The sequence below is a fragment of the Epinephelus moara genome, chromosome 23 (assembly GCF_006386435.1).
Source record: "Epinephelus moara isolate mb chromosome 23, YSFRI_EMoa_1.0, whole genome shotgun sequence".
Lineage (NCBI taxonomy): Eukaryota > Metazoa > Chordata > Actinopteri > Perciformes > Serranidae > Epinephelus > Epinephelus moara.
In genome coordinates, this window is record NC_065528.1 from 6,349,439 (window position 1) to 6,365,497 (window position 16,059).

A 16,059-nucleotide genomic window follows, 5' to 3' on the forward strand; every position below is an offset into this window, starting at 1 on the left:
TTTACAGTGTCCGAACCGCAGATTGATGCGATGGGTTTTGTTTTTGCAACCTTACTGTTTAGATATCCGCCACATAAAAGGAACTGATAACATTGTGGCTGATGCTTTATCCAGAGCGCCTTGCTCTTACTGACTTCTGTGCCATTTACTGGCATCGAGGTCTTTCCTCCTTGCTGTTACTCTTAAATGCTTCTCCAGGTGCCGGAGTTGCTGAGTTGCAGAGTGGGGGTTGGTTGGCTGACTGGGGGAGGCGATGAAATTGGTCAGTATGGAATTTGTTTAAAGTTGATAAGAATTCACGTACATGTAATGTTTGTTGTATGTTTTTTGGTGTTTGGAGTGTAGTTGTGCCCGTTCGGTGTTCCAGTGGGAACCCCATTTTTATGGGGAGGGGGTGTGACGACCCCTACGCTCCACTAGTTGTCCCTGCCCTTTTCTGCTGTGTTTTCTCTCTTGCAAGAAGCAGGGCGGAGGGTATCACCAGCTTGATCAGCCTGATGAGCCACACCTGTGTGGGCTCTTAAAAGCTCCCTTCCTGCCTGTCATCTCCCTCTTGCTGGTCTGGTCAGAGCAGCGGGCTGCTGCTGCTGCTGTTTGTTTTGTTGTTTTCTCCATACATTTCCACACATCCACCCATGCTGACACTACTGATTACTGACTTTCACGTTTACCTTAGTTTGATTATTTTTGTAAATAAATACATTATTTTTTGCATGGTAAAACTCGTCTCGTCTCCCATCTTTGTCGCTGCTTCAGAGCCGGGCTGTGACACACTGAACACATCAGCAAAACAGCAGTTTGTTGGGCTGTAAGAAAAGTGACTCTGGCTCTGAAAAGACTTTTGCCCATTTTTATAGTTTGCCCTGGGCATAAATCAGAATCAGTTATCAAAATAAGTGCCACGTGGCATCAGTGGCTTAGTGGATGGAGTGGACGTCCCGTGATCGGACGCTCAGTCCTTGTTGCAGCAACTGCGGGTTCAAACCCAGCCTGCAGCCTTCTACTGCGTGTTGTTCCCTCCCTCTCTCTCTCCCCCCTAATATTATGCTGTCCCACCATTAAAGGCATAAAAGCCCAAAAAATAATCTTTAAAAAAGAGGAATTCCACAGAACTGCAGTTTTGTCAGTGTTAATAAGAAATGAATCTACGTGGACATATATTGCAATGATTCATGAATACTTTTCATATATTCAAAGATTCCGCAGTGTAATTGGCTCATTTATGGGACTCAGCATCCCATAATAGCTCCATCTGAGACTAAAAGAGATTACGTGAATAGGAAGTCTTTTCACAGCAATTCAGCAATTTAATTAACCTCAGCCTAATACTGACAGAATGACATAAGTATAAGCAAAATTTTTACCAGTCTGTACAATACTTTTGTGTTTGATTTTGAACTTCTGCCCAGTGTGTTTTGGCCCCATCAGATTACAGCTGAATAAGAGGATATAGCTAATTGTATTAAAATATATTAAGTGTTAAGATATAAAAATGTTGATATATTTTCTGTATATTAGACGCATTAATGTATTGCATTACATAATATCACTTCACATTACCTATGAACACGCTCTGCAGTCTTTTCCATCACACCTCATGCTGTTCAGCTGCAGCTGAGGTAATCGATTTTTTTTTCTTTTCATGTCTTCATTCACGGTCATTAAAATCTCTGATTCAGTTGGGAAGAAACAAGTGGCTTTCTGTTTTCTGACGCTGAGTATGATGTCATCTGCACTCCACTGATAGTCTTTTGGTGCTCGGTGTATACGCGCTTCCCTCAGGCGGAACATACTCAGAGTGGAATGAGTTAATTCTGATCGGCTGTTTTGGAACCGAAAAATCAGAGTTTCCCAGCTCAGGCTCATTTAACCCAGAGATCGGGATTTGGCTCAGAGTTTGTTAAGCCTGCTTTCTGAAATAGGGCCCCGGTGCCCTGTAATAAACTTAACCTGGGGCCCATGCCCCTGGGGCTCTTCTTAAAGAGGACCTATTATGCTTTTTGGGGTTTTCCCTCTTCTTGAGGGTGTTATATAGCATTTCTATACCTTTATGAGGTCTGCTAAGTAGAAAAAAGACCAAAGTCCAGTCTAAAGGGAGTTCTGTCTCCCCACAGACACACAGATCCTCAGCTGCCTGAAACGGCTCGTCTGCATTCCTGCCTTTACTTCCGTAACTTCGTTGCATCACTATGTGATACATTATCTATGCACACAACGCCCGCCTACAGGCCACTGAGCCGCACCCCCAAACAAACCTGCTCCGAGCAGAGCTGGAGCGGAGGCTGCAAAGAGTTTGAGCTGTTGAGGAGACGCCATGTCTAGGAGACACTGCTTTTTTTAAGTGTGACCTCAAATTAACCTTGTTTGGACTGCCAAAGGAAGAAGGGACGAAGAATAAGTGGTTGGAATTTATTTTTCGATACATTCATCAGCAATACAACCCAGACATTTTACTGTGTTCCCTCTATTTTCCTAAGGACTGCTTCACAAACTGCAAACAGATTACTGCTGGATTTTCACAGCAGTTACTCTTGAAAGATGGGGCAGTTCCCACTTTGTTGGCAAATCTGGAGATTCAGGATCACAACCTGTAAGTATACTTTAGGAGTTGTGAATTTGTTGTGTAAAAACAAACTAGGAAGCTGCTACGGAGTGTTGAAATGTGGAGTAGATGGCTGTAGGAGCTAACGTTGGGCTGTACACCCAGTGCTTGGCTGTAGGCCTTGGCTAATTGGCTAACCAAACTTATTGTTTTAAAATGATCTTGCTACTCAGCTTATAGTAAGTTACTGGTAACGACTGAATTGTGGAGAATCTAACAGAGCCATGGATGTTTGTCCATATTAAAAGTTTCTTAATTTCCATGTGTGATGCCCGATCTAAGCAGCTAACTAACTACTAACTTTTGCTTTGTCTTTGAGAGTACATCCAGCAGGGCCCTGGTGCCCAACACCTCTCCACTCCATCCAGATTCCAGGATGTAGGCTGCCAAACAGACCCTCACAAACCGTCTCAGTGGGCACACAGTCTGTGGCATCTCAAAAGATGGTATCCATCAGCACACAGCTGTACAGGGCTACTCTTAGAGAGCAGCCAGAGAAGCAAAGGTAAGTAACACAGACATTCTATGTGTTTTGTGTTTGAGATATACTATATGGAAATATTTTACAGTCCTGCAATGCTGTTTCCCAAAAGCCTCAGGATATATATATTTCTGCTTCAGAAATATATACACACAAACAGACACATATTTTCTTTCATTTGGACTTTCAGCTGTCACAAACACCTATAAAGGACATAGGTTTCAAACAAAGTACGAGACCTCATGTTGAGGTGGATGAGAAAGAGGGAGAAACTTAAGCAGAGCTTGTAGACCCCCATGACCCAACATGTAACACTAGCGACTCATTCATAAGGTTCATATTTTTTGTATATGCTACAATGACCTATTAGCAGGGTTTTTTTATGTTGGAAAAATAAAGCAAAACTGTATTCTTTTAGTTTAGTTTTACCCTCAGCAAAGGCTGTAAAAACAGACCCTACATACAGTAATTTGTAAATAATTTTATTTTTATTACCAAAATAATAACATGAGATTTAAGATATGAAATAGATATGGCAACAATACAAGGATTCAGGGAAGCCCTTAATATAAAAACATAAGAAAAATCAATATTTAAATTCAGTATTTTACAGACTGTAGATGACCTGATGAGACTCGTCTTTGTGGAGGTGTTTGAGAACCCAGTGCCATTTGCTGAGGAGATACAAAAAATCCCCATGCCAAAGGACCTGGCATCCCAGTATGGGGGACACTAAAAGGACGAAGTGGTTGCTTTACACGTCTCTCACTTCAGCCAAGGGGCAGCACGAGGCCATGGCAGTGTCCAGCCTGATCAGGAAACTCTTGGCATATCTTGAGTACAACACAGGACGGGATGGACGCCTGAATGGAAAGAATTGGACACTATTAGTGTTGTTGTATATTATTTACTGAGTTTCTTGTAGTTGTCATTTTTTACATTTGCTAAAAATAAAGTGCTATGGACAAAAGACTTATGTCATTTCTTTATAAGTGTTTTTTTTTGGTATAACAAAACCTAAGTGTTCAGAATTGAGTTAACACAGTTGTATCTCATTACATGTCATAAAAGCGTTCTCTTCTTCAGCTCTATGCCTCAGGGGTCCATAGTCATACCTGTAAATGTTGTGGATGTACTGTGGGGTATATGGATTCAAACAGTCATACGGATGGTGTATCAAACATGTTGGATGAACTGGAACCTGGTCCATTACCCCAAAACCTAATAGGTAAAAAAGACACAAGGCAAACTGTTCTATAAGCAAGTAAAGACTCAGGAGACAACATCACTGCATAGAATAAATACTGATCCAGGAAGCAACATGTGTTTTACTGTGAAAATTTTGATTTCATATAAATGATGTGGTGAAAGTGTGATACATTTTACATACTGTAGATTACAAACACAAGGTGAAGAGGATTATAAAATGCAGCTACATTTTAGTAGAATGGTTTCAGTAAACATGACAGCTAAGATATCTTACTATATAATGACAAAAACTCTGTCTGTTGGTGTGTGTGTGTGTGTGTGTGTGTGTGTGTGTGTGTGTGTGTGTGTGTGTGTCTGTTCCATGTTTTTCTCCTCACTGACTTGGTCAGTCCATGTGAAATTTGGCACAGTGGTTGAAATTGCAAACTTTGAATGGGCATATCTCATGCCCCGTATGTCATAGAGACATGAAACTTTGCACAGAGATGCCTCTCCTCGTGAGGAACAAATTGCCTCAAGAACCCATAACTTCCCGTTATATAAGTTCCCTCATGGCAAAAGTTGGAAAACTTACCAAAACTGAGCTTCTATAAGGCAATGAATATTGCGGAGGGCGTGGCTCATCACATAAAGGTGTATAACATCTCAAGGGTTTCTTATCTAGGCCTAACCGCCATATCAATTTTTACTAAACTTGGTAGATATGTAGAACAGGACGCCTCAAGGTGACTGGAGAAATTTAACTCTAACTGGCAACTGGGTGGCGCTATAACAACAGAAAAGGGCTTAAAAATGGCTAAAATGCAACCGATCACTGTGGCTCCCCCTGTGGCCGAATTTTGTTGGGTTTTTTCTAATTTTGGGTATGACTAAGTCATGGTATGGTATGCTGTACATAATCACGGAAACTGTCAGTGTGTCATTCTGTCTGTCCCACGTTTTTCTACTCACTGACGTGGTCAGTCTATATGAAACTGCACACAGGCATTGAGGATTGGCATAGGTAGAAGGTGACAAAGCTACCAATGGGTATGGACCAGTCTGAATGTAACCAGTTATTTCTATTCATTTGTTTTTGTATAATACAGAAATCTGTCATCTCAATCTGCTGTGGTAAAATTGATGAATTCATGGGTTAAAACTATTGTGGTTTTAACAGGGAATGTGTTTGTAGCAGAATTGATAATTACTTTGGTATTATAACCCAATACAAGCTACATAGGTCTGATCATAGATAAGACTGCTTAGATTAACAAAAAAGGAGTTGTGCTTAAAACCACATCATATAACAGCTGAGTGCTGCTGATGGTGTTTCCACATTATGTAGTAACTGACTATATTGTTAGAGACCTTTTGTACTCTGCAGCAGATGTTTACAACTTCAGTCAGTCAACGGATATACAGTTGTCACTGTGATAAATTACAATTATGTTACATCTGAAATATAAGACAGCTACAACATAAAAACTTACCACTGTGACACGTCCTGCTCCAGTCTTTGTTGCGAAGATGGTCCGTAGTCTATTGGCTCGTGTTTCTTCACTCAAATTGATGAGGGTGATCAGCCGCCGTCGTTAGCTTAGCCACTGCTTGCTGAAAGCGGCAGCCTCCGGTGGTGAAATCAGATAAGGTAAGGGGTGTGACATTTCCGATACACGCTCTAAGTGTTTCACCAATCCCAACAGACTGAGCAAGCTGACCAATCACAGCAGACTGGGCTGCTGGGGAGGTGGGACATAAGCCCAAACAGTCTTTCAGACAGAGGTGCTGCAGCAATTAGCAGTATAAGAAATAATGTCTTTTTTGAACATTAAAGCACCGAAATCTATTCCATTTTTGAGCATAATAGGACTTCTTTAAATTAGCCTGAATACATTTTTTCTACAGGAGAACACTACCCAGAAGTAAGTAGAATATTTTTTCCTACCTGTTTTACTTTCATCTGTCACATTCAGTTTTGAATTATTATCATTACAGGTAGCGGTGGCATTAAATCATGCTTTACCTTCCTCTTTTGGCAATATGCTGACACTGTCAGGTCCTGAAGCCTGAATGAGGACTTTCATGTTGACACCACTGAAAAGAAGCACACATAATAAAAAAAACTCTCACTCACACATTAACAAAAGAAAGCAGGACAAACACTTTGAATCATTTTATGAAGTTAAATCTAGAAAAATCAAGCACTTGTCACTTGATATGTTTTGGCTTCCTTTGCCTGAGCTCGACAAACCCTAAAGCCTCAGTCAGAGAAAACCAGTACCACAAAGGTTGTTATCAACTTGCTCTGTTAACACAGGCATTCCTCTTCAGGCTCTTTATGCGTTCCCATGAAATGAGTCAAATCCCTTGTTCAGTGCGTTGTTTGACTTTTAAAAATGATCGATCCCTGCCACCTATTTCCACCTTTAAATAATATTAAAGAAAGTATTACATTAAAAAACAGCACTGCTGCTTCAATTAAGGTGTGAGAGGAATGCCTGCACCATGATGACATAGCCGGGTTAAAAGACAGCCACCTTCATAGGATGGAAAACCCTGGCTCATGCCATATTTCACAAAAGTCAGCCTCTAAAATCCATTTTGAGTGAAAGGCTGTGTATCTAACTTTTAGAAAACTACTTCAGAGACTACCTTGCCAGGAGAAGAGCAGATGGTAGCTCCGGAGAGGGATCTTCAGTCAGCAGCTGTAGCAAGTCGAATTCAGCCGGCACAAACCCCACCGCCAGACAGAGGTCACGGTGGATTGGCACGCTGACCTGTGGCTTTTCCAACCCACCTTAGATGAAAGCACACCTACTTCTGCATGACAAAAGTGGGTTGCCAGACCCAATGGTTGGTCGACACCTTACTGCTATCCAGCACCACTGAAAGAGACTGCTGCTAGCAAGCTAGCTAGCTCACCCCACGTTCCCTCCATCTCACTCACTGCTGCTTGGAAACTACAAAGCTGGAGAGTTTGCTGATCCGGTAGGGTGCGGTCTGATCAGACCCCAGCCCTCAGGTTTGCACTAGCTGAATTCAACTTTCTACAGACACTGGAGATTCCTCTCTGCAAAATATGACAACTACAGTAGCTTGGAAAATAGATGAGTAGTCAGAGGGAAACTTATTTTAAACCATTTTTGTCATGGCAGTGTGGTCAGTGTGTGCAGATGGACAGAATGTAGAATGTTTCACTTCCTCCTGTACCACCACAATGCCGTCAGCTCCCTGCTCATCCTCCAGGTTGGTGGATAAGCAGGGAGCTCTACACTGCAATGACAGACCTGGTTGAAAATCTGCAGTGGTTCCCTTTAACAGCTGTAGTAACTCAAATTCAGCCAGCAACCGTTAGTAATGAGCAGGGATGAACTCAAGCTCTCCCATTTCACAGGGTGCCCAGTCATAGATGCCTCTTTAAACCTCCACCTGACTTGCTGAGCGCCACAGCATAAGGCTGGCAACCTTGATGTTTAGCAGCCCACGTATGTAATGTGTAAGTGGATCTGGTTTCATCTGAAGTGGGATGGAAAAACAAAAGACACAGCCTCTGTAAAGGCAGGAACAGAAAGTTTCTGGTGGCGAAATGGGGTGGTCTGGGACCAGCGCAGGGTCTTGCGCTGGCTGAATACAAGTGTCTACAGCTGCTAACTGAGGGTCTGTCTCCAGGCCACCACTGCAAAATATATATAACAGATTTACTGCTTGTGTGTAGATACACTGCTTGTGTGTTGTGGTGGGTGCCAGTCACCTGTTGATGTAAGTGGACTCCATTTCTATGCTAATTAGATAGCGTTGCACATGGTCAGCACTGTAGAGGAGCTGAAGTAAGGGTAAGGCACTCAGGAGTGCACATAAACAACATATCCTTTGGGTTTTCCAAGAAAGAGTCCCTTACATAGAAAAAAGTTCATATGTTGTTTATCGGCAACCAAAGTCAGAAAAGGTCTCAGTTCTTCGCTTACATTACACTCTGTGCACCCATTGGCAATACAACGATTAATACATGTATACAGAACCTTTAAACCTGCAATAATTAATATTTTCATAGTAACATTGAGTCCACTGACTGTGTACTCTGCAAGGTGTTGCTTACAGTGATGAACCAGGCCATTGGAAAGTGTGCCAGGCTTTGAATTAAAGTTTTGTAGTGGCCAAACAGTGGAATTACAACTTCATAGTCTTCTGACTTACTGGGTGAAAGATGTCTGTATATCTGTGGAAACATTTTTTGAACCCCATGAAACAACTTGATTCACTGTCAAAATTGGAACCATTCAGCCTGATAACAAACACAAAGAGCCGCACAATAAAATAATTTATCACAAATTAAGTCAGCAGATCACTAAACCAGATGTAGCCAGCTCGGCGGGAGAAGTCTAGTGTGCTTGCTCTATGGGCCTAATAATGTATAAATAATAATCACCTGAGTTTGGAGCTCAGCACTTCAGAATGTTATAGCATCTTTTAGCTTATTGTTGTTGTTGTATTTTACAGCCTACTACTTTACTTTTTGGTTGAGTATGACAGCTCTCATTGACATGTTTTATTAGGTAGCAAGGAGCGTTTTTATCAAAGAAATCTCTAATTACCCAAGTCTGCAGGATCTACCACTATACAACAGACAAAGTTAGCAACTAGCAGATTGCTAGCTGCATGGCGGGGCATTTAGCAACTAAGCCAGATATTTGCCGGTGGATTTGGCGGAGACCAATAGAGCTCAGGTGCTTATCCACAGCCTACATGTACAGAAACAAATTGAAATGTGAGGATCTAGAAGGACGTGATCGAAGGAATAATCTCAGAATCTACGCCTTACCTGAAAGAAGTGAGGGAAACAACACTGTTGAGTTTGTGCAGACTATAATACAGGAGAAACTGGATATTAATGAAGTCATCCATATCGAGCGCGCACACAGGACCGGTCCCAAATGAGCGGCTCAGATCAATTATTGTCCGTTTCCAAAACTACAGCATGAAGCAAATGGTGCTCCAAGCTGCCTGGTCCAAGAAGGACATCTGCGTGAAAGACCGCAGGATTTATTTTGATGAGGACTTTACAACTCGGGTGTTTCAGGAGCGTGCAGAATACAGACAGGTGAGAAAACAATTACAGGAGAGGAAGATCAAGTCCTGTATACTTGTTCCAGCGAGACTAAAAGTATATCACCGAGATGGGAAGTTCAAGGTGTTTGACAATCCCAAAGACGCTGCGGAAGGTTTGCGAGATGACGTCAGAGACCCAGAGGAAGTGAAGGGTAAGGGAAACGCTTAGTATGCTGTTTACAGAGATAGCACTGGCGATCTGAACCGGTCAGTGGTGGAAAAAAGCACTTTTAATGCGCAAACTTATACGGGACACATTTGCCCCCATATCTACCGTTTTAGCTCGTTTCGCGGCTGCCGGCTGCATCCGCCTCCCTCAATACTGAACCAATTTTAAAACGAGTTGTACCTATGAATCATACGCACACATACACATGGGGAAATAGGGCCCAGGTTGAAAAATACCAAAGTTATCCTTTAATTCTTTTGTAAATGTTGGGCCGAATCTTGCGAAAACTATTAAACAACATAATAATGGACAAGCAGGAGGTGGCTGGAATGGGGAAAGTAAAGTATTGCAATCTATATTTCTTGGAGAAGTGAATGAGAGTGAAATAATTTCTATTGTGATGAAATTTAAAAATAAGACTTTGGAAGTGATGGGATTGACATGATCATTGTTAAAAAAAACGACTGCATAATTAAACCTTTAACTTACATTTTTAATCTTTCCTTTTGTACAGGTATTTTTCCAAATAGAATGAAAATTGCAAAAGTAATTCCACTCTTTAAAGCAGGAGATAAACATAGTTTCACTAATTATAGACCAGTATCATTATTGTCACCATTTTCTAAAGTGCTGGAGAAATTAAATTGGATTATCTTATTGAAAAAAAATCAATTGTTAAGTGAGAGTCAATTTGGTTTTCTACGGAAGACGAGAACGGCCATGTATTTTTTTGTGTGTGCACTGTTATCTCGTGATAACGACTTATTATTTCGTTATCTTGATATAACAAAGATTGTTTTCCCGTGATAATTGTCAAGTCTGATGATTGCGCACTGGTTAATGTGATCGTCTTGATTTCAGCCTACAAGAGCCGCCGTGGTCCTGCTAGATGCCTCCTACTGCTGCTGTTATCATTGGTAACACTTCTACTGTTATTATACACATATGATTATTGTCACATACCGTATATTTCCAAATAGTCGCCCGGTGGCAAATAGCCGCCGGGCACCTAATAGCCGCCGGGGGTTTGACCCCATTTTGGGTATTAAACGCCGGGGCGATTAAACGCCGGGGCGATTATTTCCTCATTCATTGCCTCAAGGAGGGACAGCCTTGCAGGCAGGGAGAGAGCAGCTTGCGAGAGCTGCTCTCTCCCTGCCTGTAGGGCTGTCCCTCCTTGAGGGACTGTTTGCGCTTTTACGCGCGGGTCGGTGGTGAAGTGGCGCACATGACTCGTGCTACGGACAGACGGACGGACAGACAGCCACGTATCTTAAACAGGTAATACATCTGGCTACATCTTTCCCACATCAAATATCCGTGATCACCTACACCCACATGCGTAACAGGTCTTACCTGTTTGAACAATGTTTTTATATTTCATCCTAAGCTGCTGCTAAGTGCACTTCTCCCCCGCGGGATTGCACCTAAATGAAATAAATTAATAGGCTACCATTCAAGCAGTTTTCCCCTGTAATATTATTGTGATTGCAAAGGACTACATTTAAACTTACGCACTGACCCGAGCAGCAATGTTCTCCAACGCCGTCTCCCTCTCTTTTGCAGCTGCAGCGGTGTTGCACTTCTTTTTGAAAACGTGTGCAAACTCACCGTGTGAGCGCATTAAGATTTCTAATTCTAGTGGGGTGAAAAACGCAGCCCTCCTCTTCCCTGTTGCCATGGTGACTCGTCGAATCGGGGCGCCGTTGATGCTGGCTTTTTATAGTCGTGGTGCACACGCTTAACTCCAGGTGAAACTACTCCGAGTTGATTAAACTGATTCAAATCAGCTGTTCTGGAACCGGAAACTCAGAGTTTCCTATCTCAGAGTAGATCAACTCAGAGTTCAGGATTAGACTCAGAGTTTGTTGAACCTGCTTTGTGAAACGGACCCCAGATGTATTACCTGTTTTAGATACGTGGCTGTCTGTCCGTCCGTCCGTAGCATGATGTGCCATTTCACCATTGACCCGTGCGTAAAAGCGCAAACAGTCCCTCAAGGAGGGACAGCCCTGCAGGCAGGGAGAGAGCAGCCCTCGCGAGCTGCTCTCTCCCTGAATGAGGAAATAATCACCCCGGTGATTATTCGCCCCGGCGTTTAATACCCAAAATGGGGTCAAACCCCCGGCGGCTATTAGGTGCCCGGCGGCTATTTGGAAATATACGGTATGTGACAATAATCATATGTGTATAATAACAGTAGAAGTGTGACTAATGATAACAGCAGCAGTAGGAGGCATCTAGCAGGACCACGGCAGCTCTTGTAGGCTGAAATCAAGATGATCACATTAACCAGTGCGCAAACATCAGACTTGACAATTATCACGAGAAAACAATCTTTGTTATGTCGAGATAACGAAATAAATAATTTGTTATCACGAGATAACAATCTTTGTCATATCGAGATAATAAGTAATAATAATAATAATAACAAGTCGTTATCATGAGATAACAGTGCACAAAAAAAAGAAAGAAATACGTGGCCGTTCTCGTCTTCCGTAGTTTTCGAATAAACCGGTCCACAAGCTTTGCTCTAATGAAGTAAACAGAAGAAATTACCACAGCAATAGAAAGCAAGAAACACACATTTGGGGTTTTTATTGATTTAACAAAAAAAAAAAAAAAAAAGCGTTTGATACCATTGAACATAAAATTCTTATTTCAAAACTATATTCATATGGGGTGAGGGGCGTGGTTTTAAACTGGGTACAAAGCTATTTAGATAATAGAAAGCAATATGTGCACTTTTCTGGTAATAGATTTGATCATATGAACATTGATTGTGGAGTCCCACAGGGTTCAGTCTTGCGGCCTAAACTTTTCAATTTATATATTAATGATATGTGAAGTGTCAAAATCACTACAGTTTGTGTTGTTTGCAGATGACAACTTTTTTTTGTTCAGGTGATGATTTAAAAAGTCTAACATAAGGTATAGAAAAGGAAATGGTGAAACTGAAAAAAATGGTTTGATGAAAATAAGTTGTCTCTAAATTTGAACAAAACGAAGTTTATGATTTTTGGCCATCAAAGAAAGGACGCTAATGTATCACTTTCTTTAGAAGGAGTTTTAATTGACAGAGTGTCAGAATTTAGGTTATTAGGTGTGATCATTGATGATAAATTGACATGGAAAGCTCATATAGCTCAGGTAAAATCAAAGGTGTGCAAGAATATTTTTGTTCTGAATAAGGCTAAGTATGCGTTAAATTATAAAGCAATGAGGATTTTATATTGCTCACTAATTTTGCCTTATTTAAGTTACTGTTCTGCAGTCTGGGGTAATACATACTCTACCAACATGAATCCTTTATTTTTACTACAGAAAAGAGCAGTGAGTGTTATTCATAATGTGGGTTATAGAGAACATACCAACAGGTTATTTATTGAATCAAGATTATTGAAACTTGAGGATTTGGTTAAACTACAGACACTCACAGTCCTGTTCAGGGCAAGATGTAAAGTATTACCAGAAAATTTGCAAAATTTGTTTATTTTTAGTTCTGATAATGAAGATCATCGCAGGAAATTTAATTTTAAGCACCAATTTGCACGAACAACTTTAAAGCAGATGTGTATTTCTGTTGCTGGGGTGAAGTTGTGGAATTCCTTACAGTGTGATTTAAAGGGCTGTTGAACATATTTCAGTTTAAAAAAAAGTTTAAAGAAAGAATAGTTGCATTGTATGAACTTGATAGTTAGGTTTCTATATTGTATATGAGTGTTGAGACAGATAATTTATTTCTGTTTCCTTTTCAATTTAATGTTATATTGACTACAGAGTAACTGTAATCGGGCAGACCATCTGTTTCTATTGTTTATTTTTGTCTTGAGGGAGGGGCAGGTAAAATAAGATTTTCTTCTTCCTGCTCCTTTTCGGTCATGGAATATATTTTTGTTGATAGCTCTTTTTGTTTGTGGAACAAAAAAAATAAATAAATTAAAAAAAAATCAGATGTGTACTGGATTTACATTTGACTGTTAACACAAGTCCAAATAAATGCTGCTCCACATCCGCTGTAAATAGGCCACTGGACTATCCAGTTTTCTTAGGGAAAGTCAGGTAGTGTGAATAAGATTGATTATGTTGATTTGTATCATCTTAAACAGTAAAAATCTTTCGATTCAATCTTTACTGTCTGTAGTTTGAAACTTCTCACCAAGAGGACACATAGATAACACTGGATGTGTGTATTCATTAGAAGTCATGAAAAATGCCAGTCCTGTCTCTCTTCTCCCTCACCTTTGAAAGAGCTTCCTCTCGTCTTCCTTGAGGTTTGGTCTGTATATTTCCCTGGAGTGGCTGATTCTGTCATCACAGCTCAGCTTCTTTGGCTTGTAGCAGAACCAAGGCTCACCTGTACGGAGGTCAGTGTAGTTGCAAAGAGGTTTCTGGGTTGGACGTAGGCAGACGTTACAGAGGGTAGTTTCAGAGCGTGAGCCAGAGCGGAAGAGGCTGCTGAAGGTAACCCTGTCAGGATGTTCTCTGGTCACCCTGCTCAGCACTGTGATAGCCTCACTAGAGTGAACCAGCGTCACCTGGTAGGATAGAGAACCACAGTTTTTGCCTAAAAATCTACAATCAGTTGCTGGAAATGAGACCTTGGCTTTGTATGAAATGGAAAAGTACCATTGTTTCTAAAATGACAAAAAAAATTTGAGTGATAAATCTGCCACTGTTATTACTAACTGCACATGTGTTGTGCGCACGGTTTACAGGCGTAGCAACAGTAACAAAGGGGGACGAGCTTAGTGAACAGTCATTTAGAAGATGGATTAAACATCTACAGAACAACCACAGTTAACATGAGTTAAAAGTTTTGAGCATCACCTCAACCTGCGCGTCTCCTTCCCAGAGTAAAGAGAACACAGCAGAGTAACTCCCATTGAGATGATCCACCACTTGCCCAGCTACACCTGCACCAAGCTTCAGGTTGTGCAAGCGGGCGAGTAAGAAGTCCCCCCCATACTCCTTGGAACGGTCCTGAAAGTCAGACATTGTTATCATGACCTCCAGCTGATCCCCTACATGCCACTGTCCTCCTCCCCTCCTTGGGAGAATGGTGAAGGTGCTGTGAGCTGGATCACTGGTATTCTCCAGGGAAACAGGAGATGGCAAAAGTGGAGTTTCAGGCCAAGCAATGGAGTCTAGTAGGAGGCGTTCTTTCAGAGCGTCCTCACGGGAGTGTGGCTGGAAGGTGCAGAAGCTATGACGCTTGTCTGGGTCAGTGGAAACTGTTGATACATTGATGATGGATTGTTTAGGATGGTGGACTTTATGCTGAAAGTGGCAGGGGATCAAAAGAGAGATAGTGACTTTTAGATGCATCAAACAAATGTGCTGAAAGGAAATGTACAAAATAAGACAAAAGGGCCAAGAGGTAAGACTATGAGTATTTTGGGGAGATTGATAGCTGCTGTTAACATCTGCTCATGGGAGAAGTTAAAGATACTCAATCTGTTTTGCACAAGTCAAGAACCTGATTTTTTAAATTCAAATTCAAAAGGCCTGTTTCCACCACAGGAACTTTGGGTTAATTTTACGGGGCTGGGGCCGTTGGTGTGTGTCTCCACCGCAGGAACCACCCCTGAAGGACAGAGTTCCGAACTTTTACAGGGGCTAAACAAGTCCCTGCCTCGGAGTAGGTACTCAGAACGGCCCCAGAGACTCCTGGCTGGGGCTTGGGGATTACTTGGTGCTGACTGGATATACTCAAGGCGGGACGTGACATTTTATAATTACTATGGTTATTGTAGATTAGCTGGACTAACCGTTAGCTGTTAGCCGTTAGCAGTGTCTGTAATAATTCAGTAACTCAATATACGGTCCGTGAAAAAAATATTTTTTCCAGCGGATATCTTAGTTACAACATGATTGAGCTAGCAAAGCAGTTTTGTGTTGCTATGTGTGGTATTTATTCAGTTTTGGGAAATCACGATGTCTAGAAAGCATCAGTGGCTGCAGCTGACAGGGACAGCTAACAGCAGCAGCAAAGCTAACATCAGGACGTCATCTGTTAAAAGCCTCCCGTTGTCGGATACGACATGAAACTACTCCAGTTAGCTCAATCATGTTGTAACTAAGACATCCGCTGGAAAAAATATTTTTTTCATGGACCGTTTGAGTTATTGAGTTAATACAAACACCGCTAACGGCTAACAGCTAACTATGTCCCTACGCCACTACGTCGCCCCAGTCAAAATGGTCGCGCAACGATTAGGTCACATCCAGAGCCCGGTAACTTTACAGGAACCTTCCTCCTACTCCGCTCTCTCAGGGGAGACACGGCGGTTGAGAGGGCCAAACGAGAGGACGTTCCTGTAGTAGTTCCTGCCCCCCAAATACTACCAGGAACTTCTTCAGTGGAAACGGGCCTATAGGTTTCTTTATGGATGCTGCAAGGCCCTGTTTACTTAAATGTATATGTCATTGGCCCAGAAGCACTAGAGAGGCTGTTTGACACCTGGTGGTTTGATATGACAGAGGAAGCTTTTCACAGCTGTGAGACAC

General features: G+C 41.7%; 1 protein-coding gene and 2 long non-coding RNA genes across 3 annotated transcripts in view; 1 reads left to right on the forward strand and 2 right to left on the reverse strand.

Moving 5' to 3' along the window:
- The window catches only part of LOC126384742 (NXPE family member 3-like), a 105,454-nt gene extending 90,649 nt beyond the window's left edge, over positions 1-14,805 (reverse strand). Inside the window, exon 1 of the mRNA XM_050036002.1 lies at positions 14,380-14,805. Within this exon, the coding sequence (XP_049891959.1) occupies positions 14,380-14,556 (177 nt within the window). The 5' untranslated portion in view covers positions 14,557-14,805. The remainder of the gene's footprint in view (positions 1-14,379) is intronic.
- LOC126384750 (uncharacterized) lies at positions 2,295-3,807 on the forward strand. Its single transcript, XR_007569340.1, has 3 exons — positions 2,295-2,590; positions 2,922-3,107; positions 3,687-3,807. It is a non-coding gene; the product is annotated as an uncharacterized LOC126384750 (long non-coding RNA).
- Positions 3,812-5,888, reverse strand: LOC126384749 (uncharacterized). The gene is made up of 3 exons (XR_007569339.1): positions 5,765-5,888; positions 4,199-4,304; positions 3,812-3,946 (listed from the first exon to the last, which is right to left on the reverse strand). It is a non-coding gene; the product is annotated as an uncharacterized LOC126384749 (long non-coding RNA).
- Positions 14,806-16,059: the final 1,254 nt, after the last annotated feature.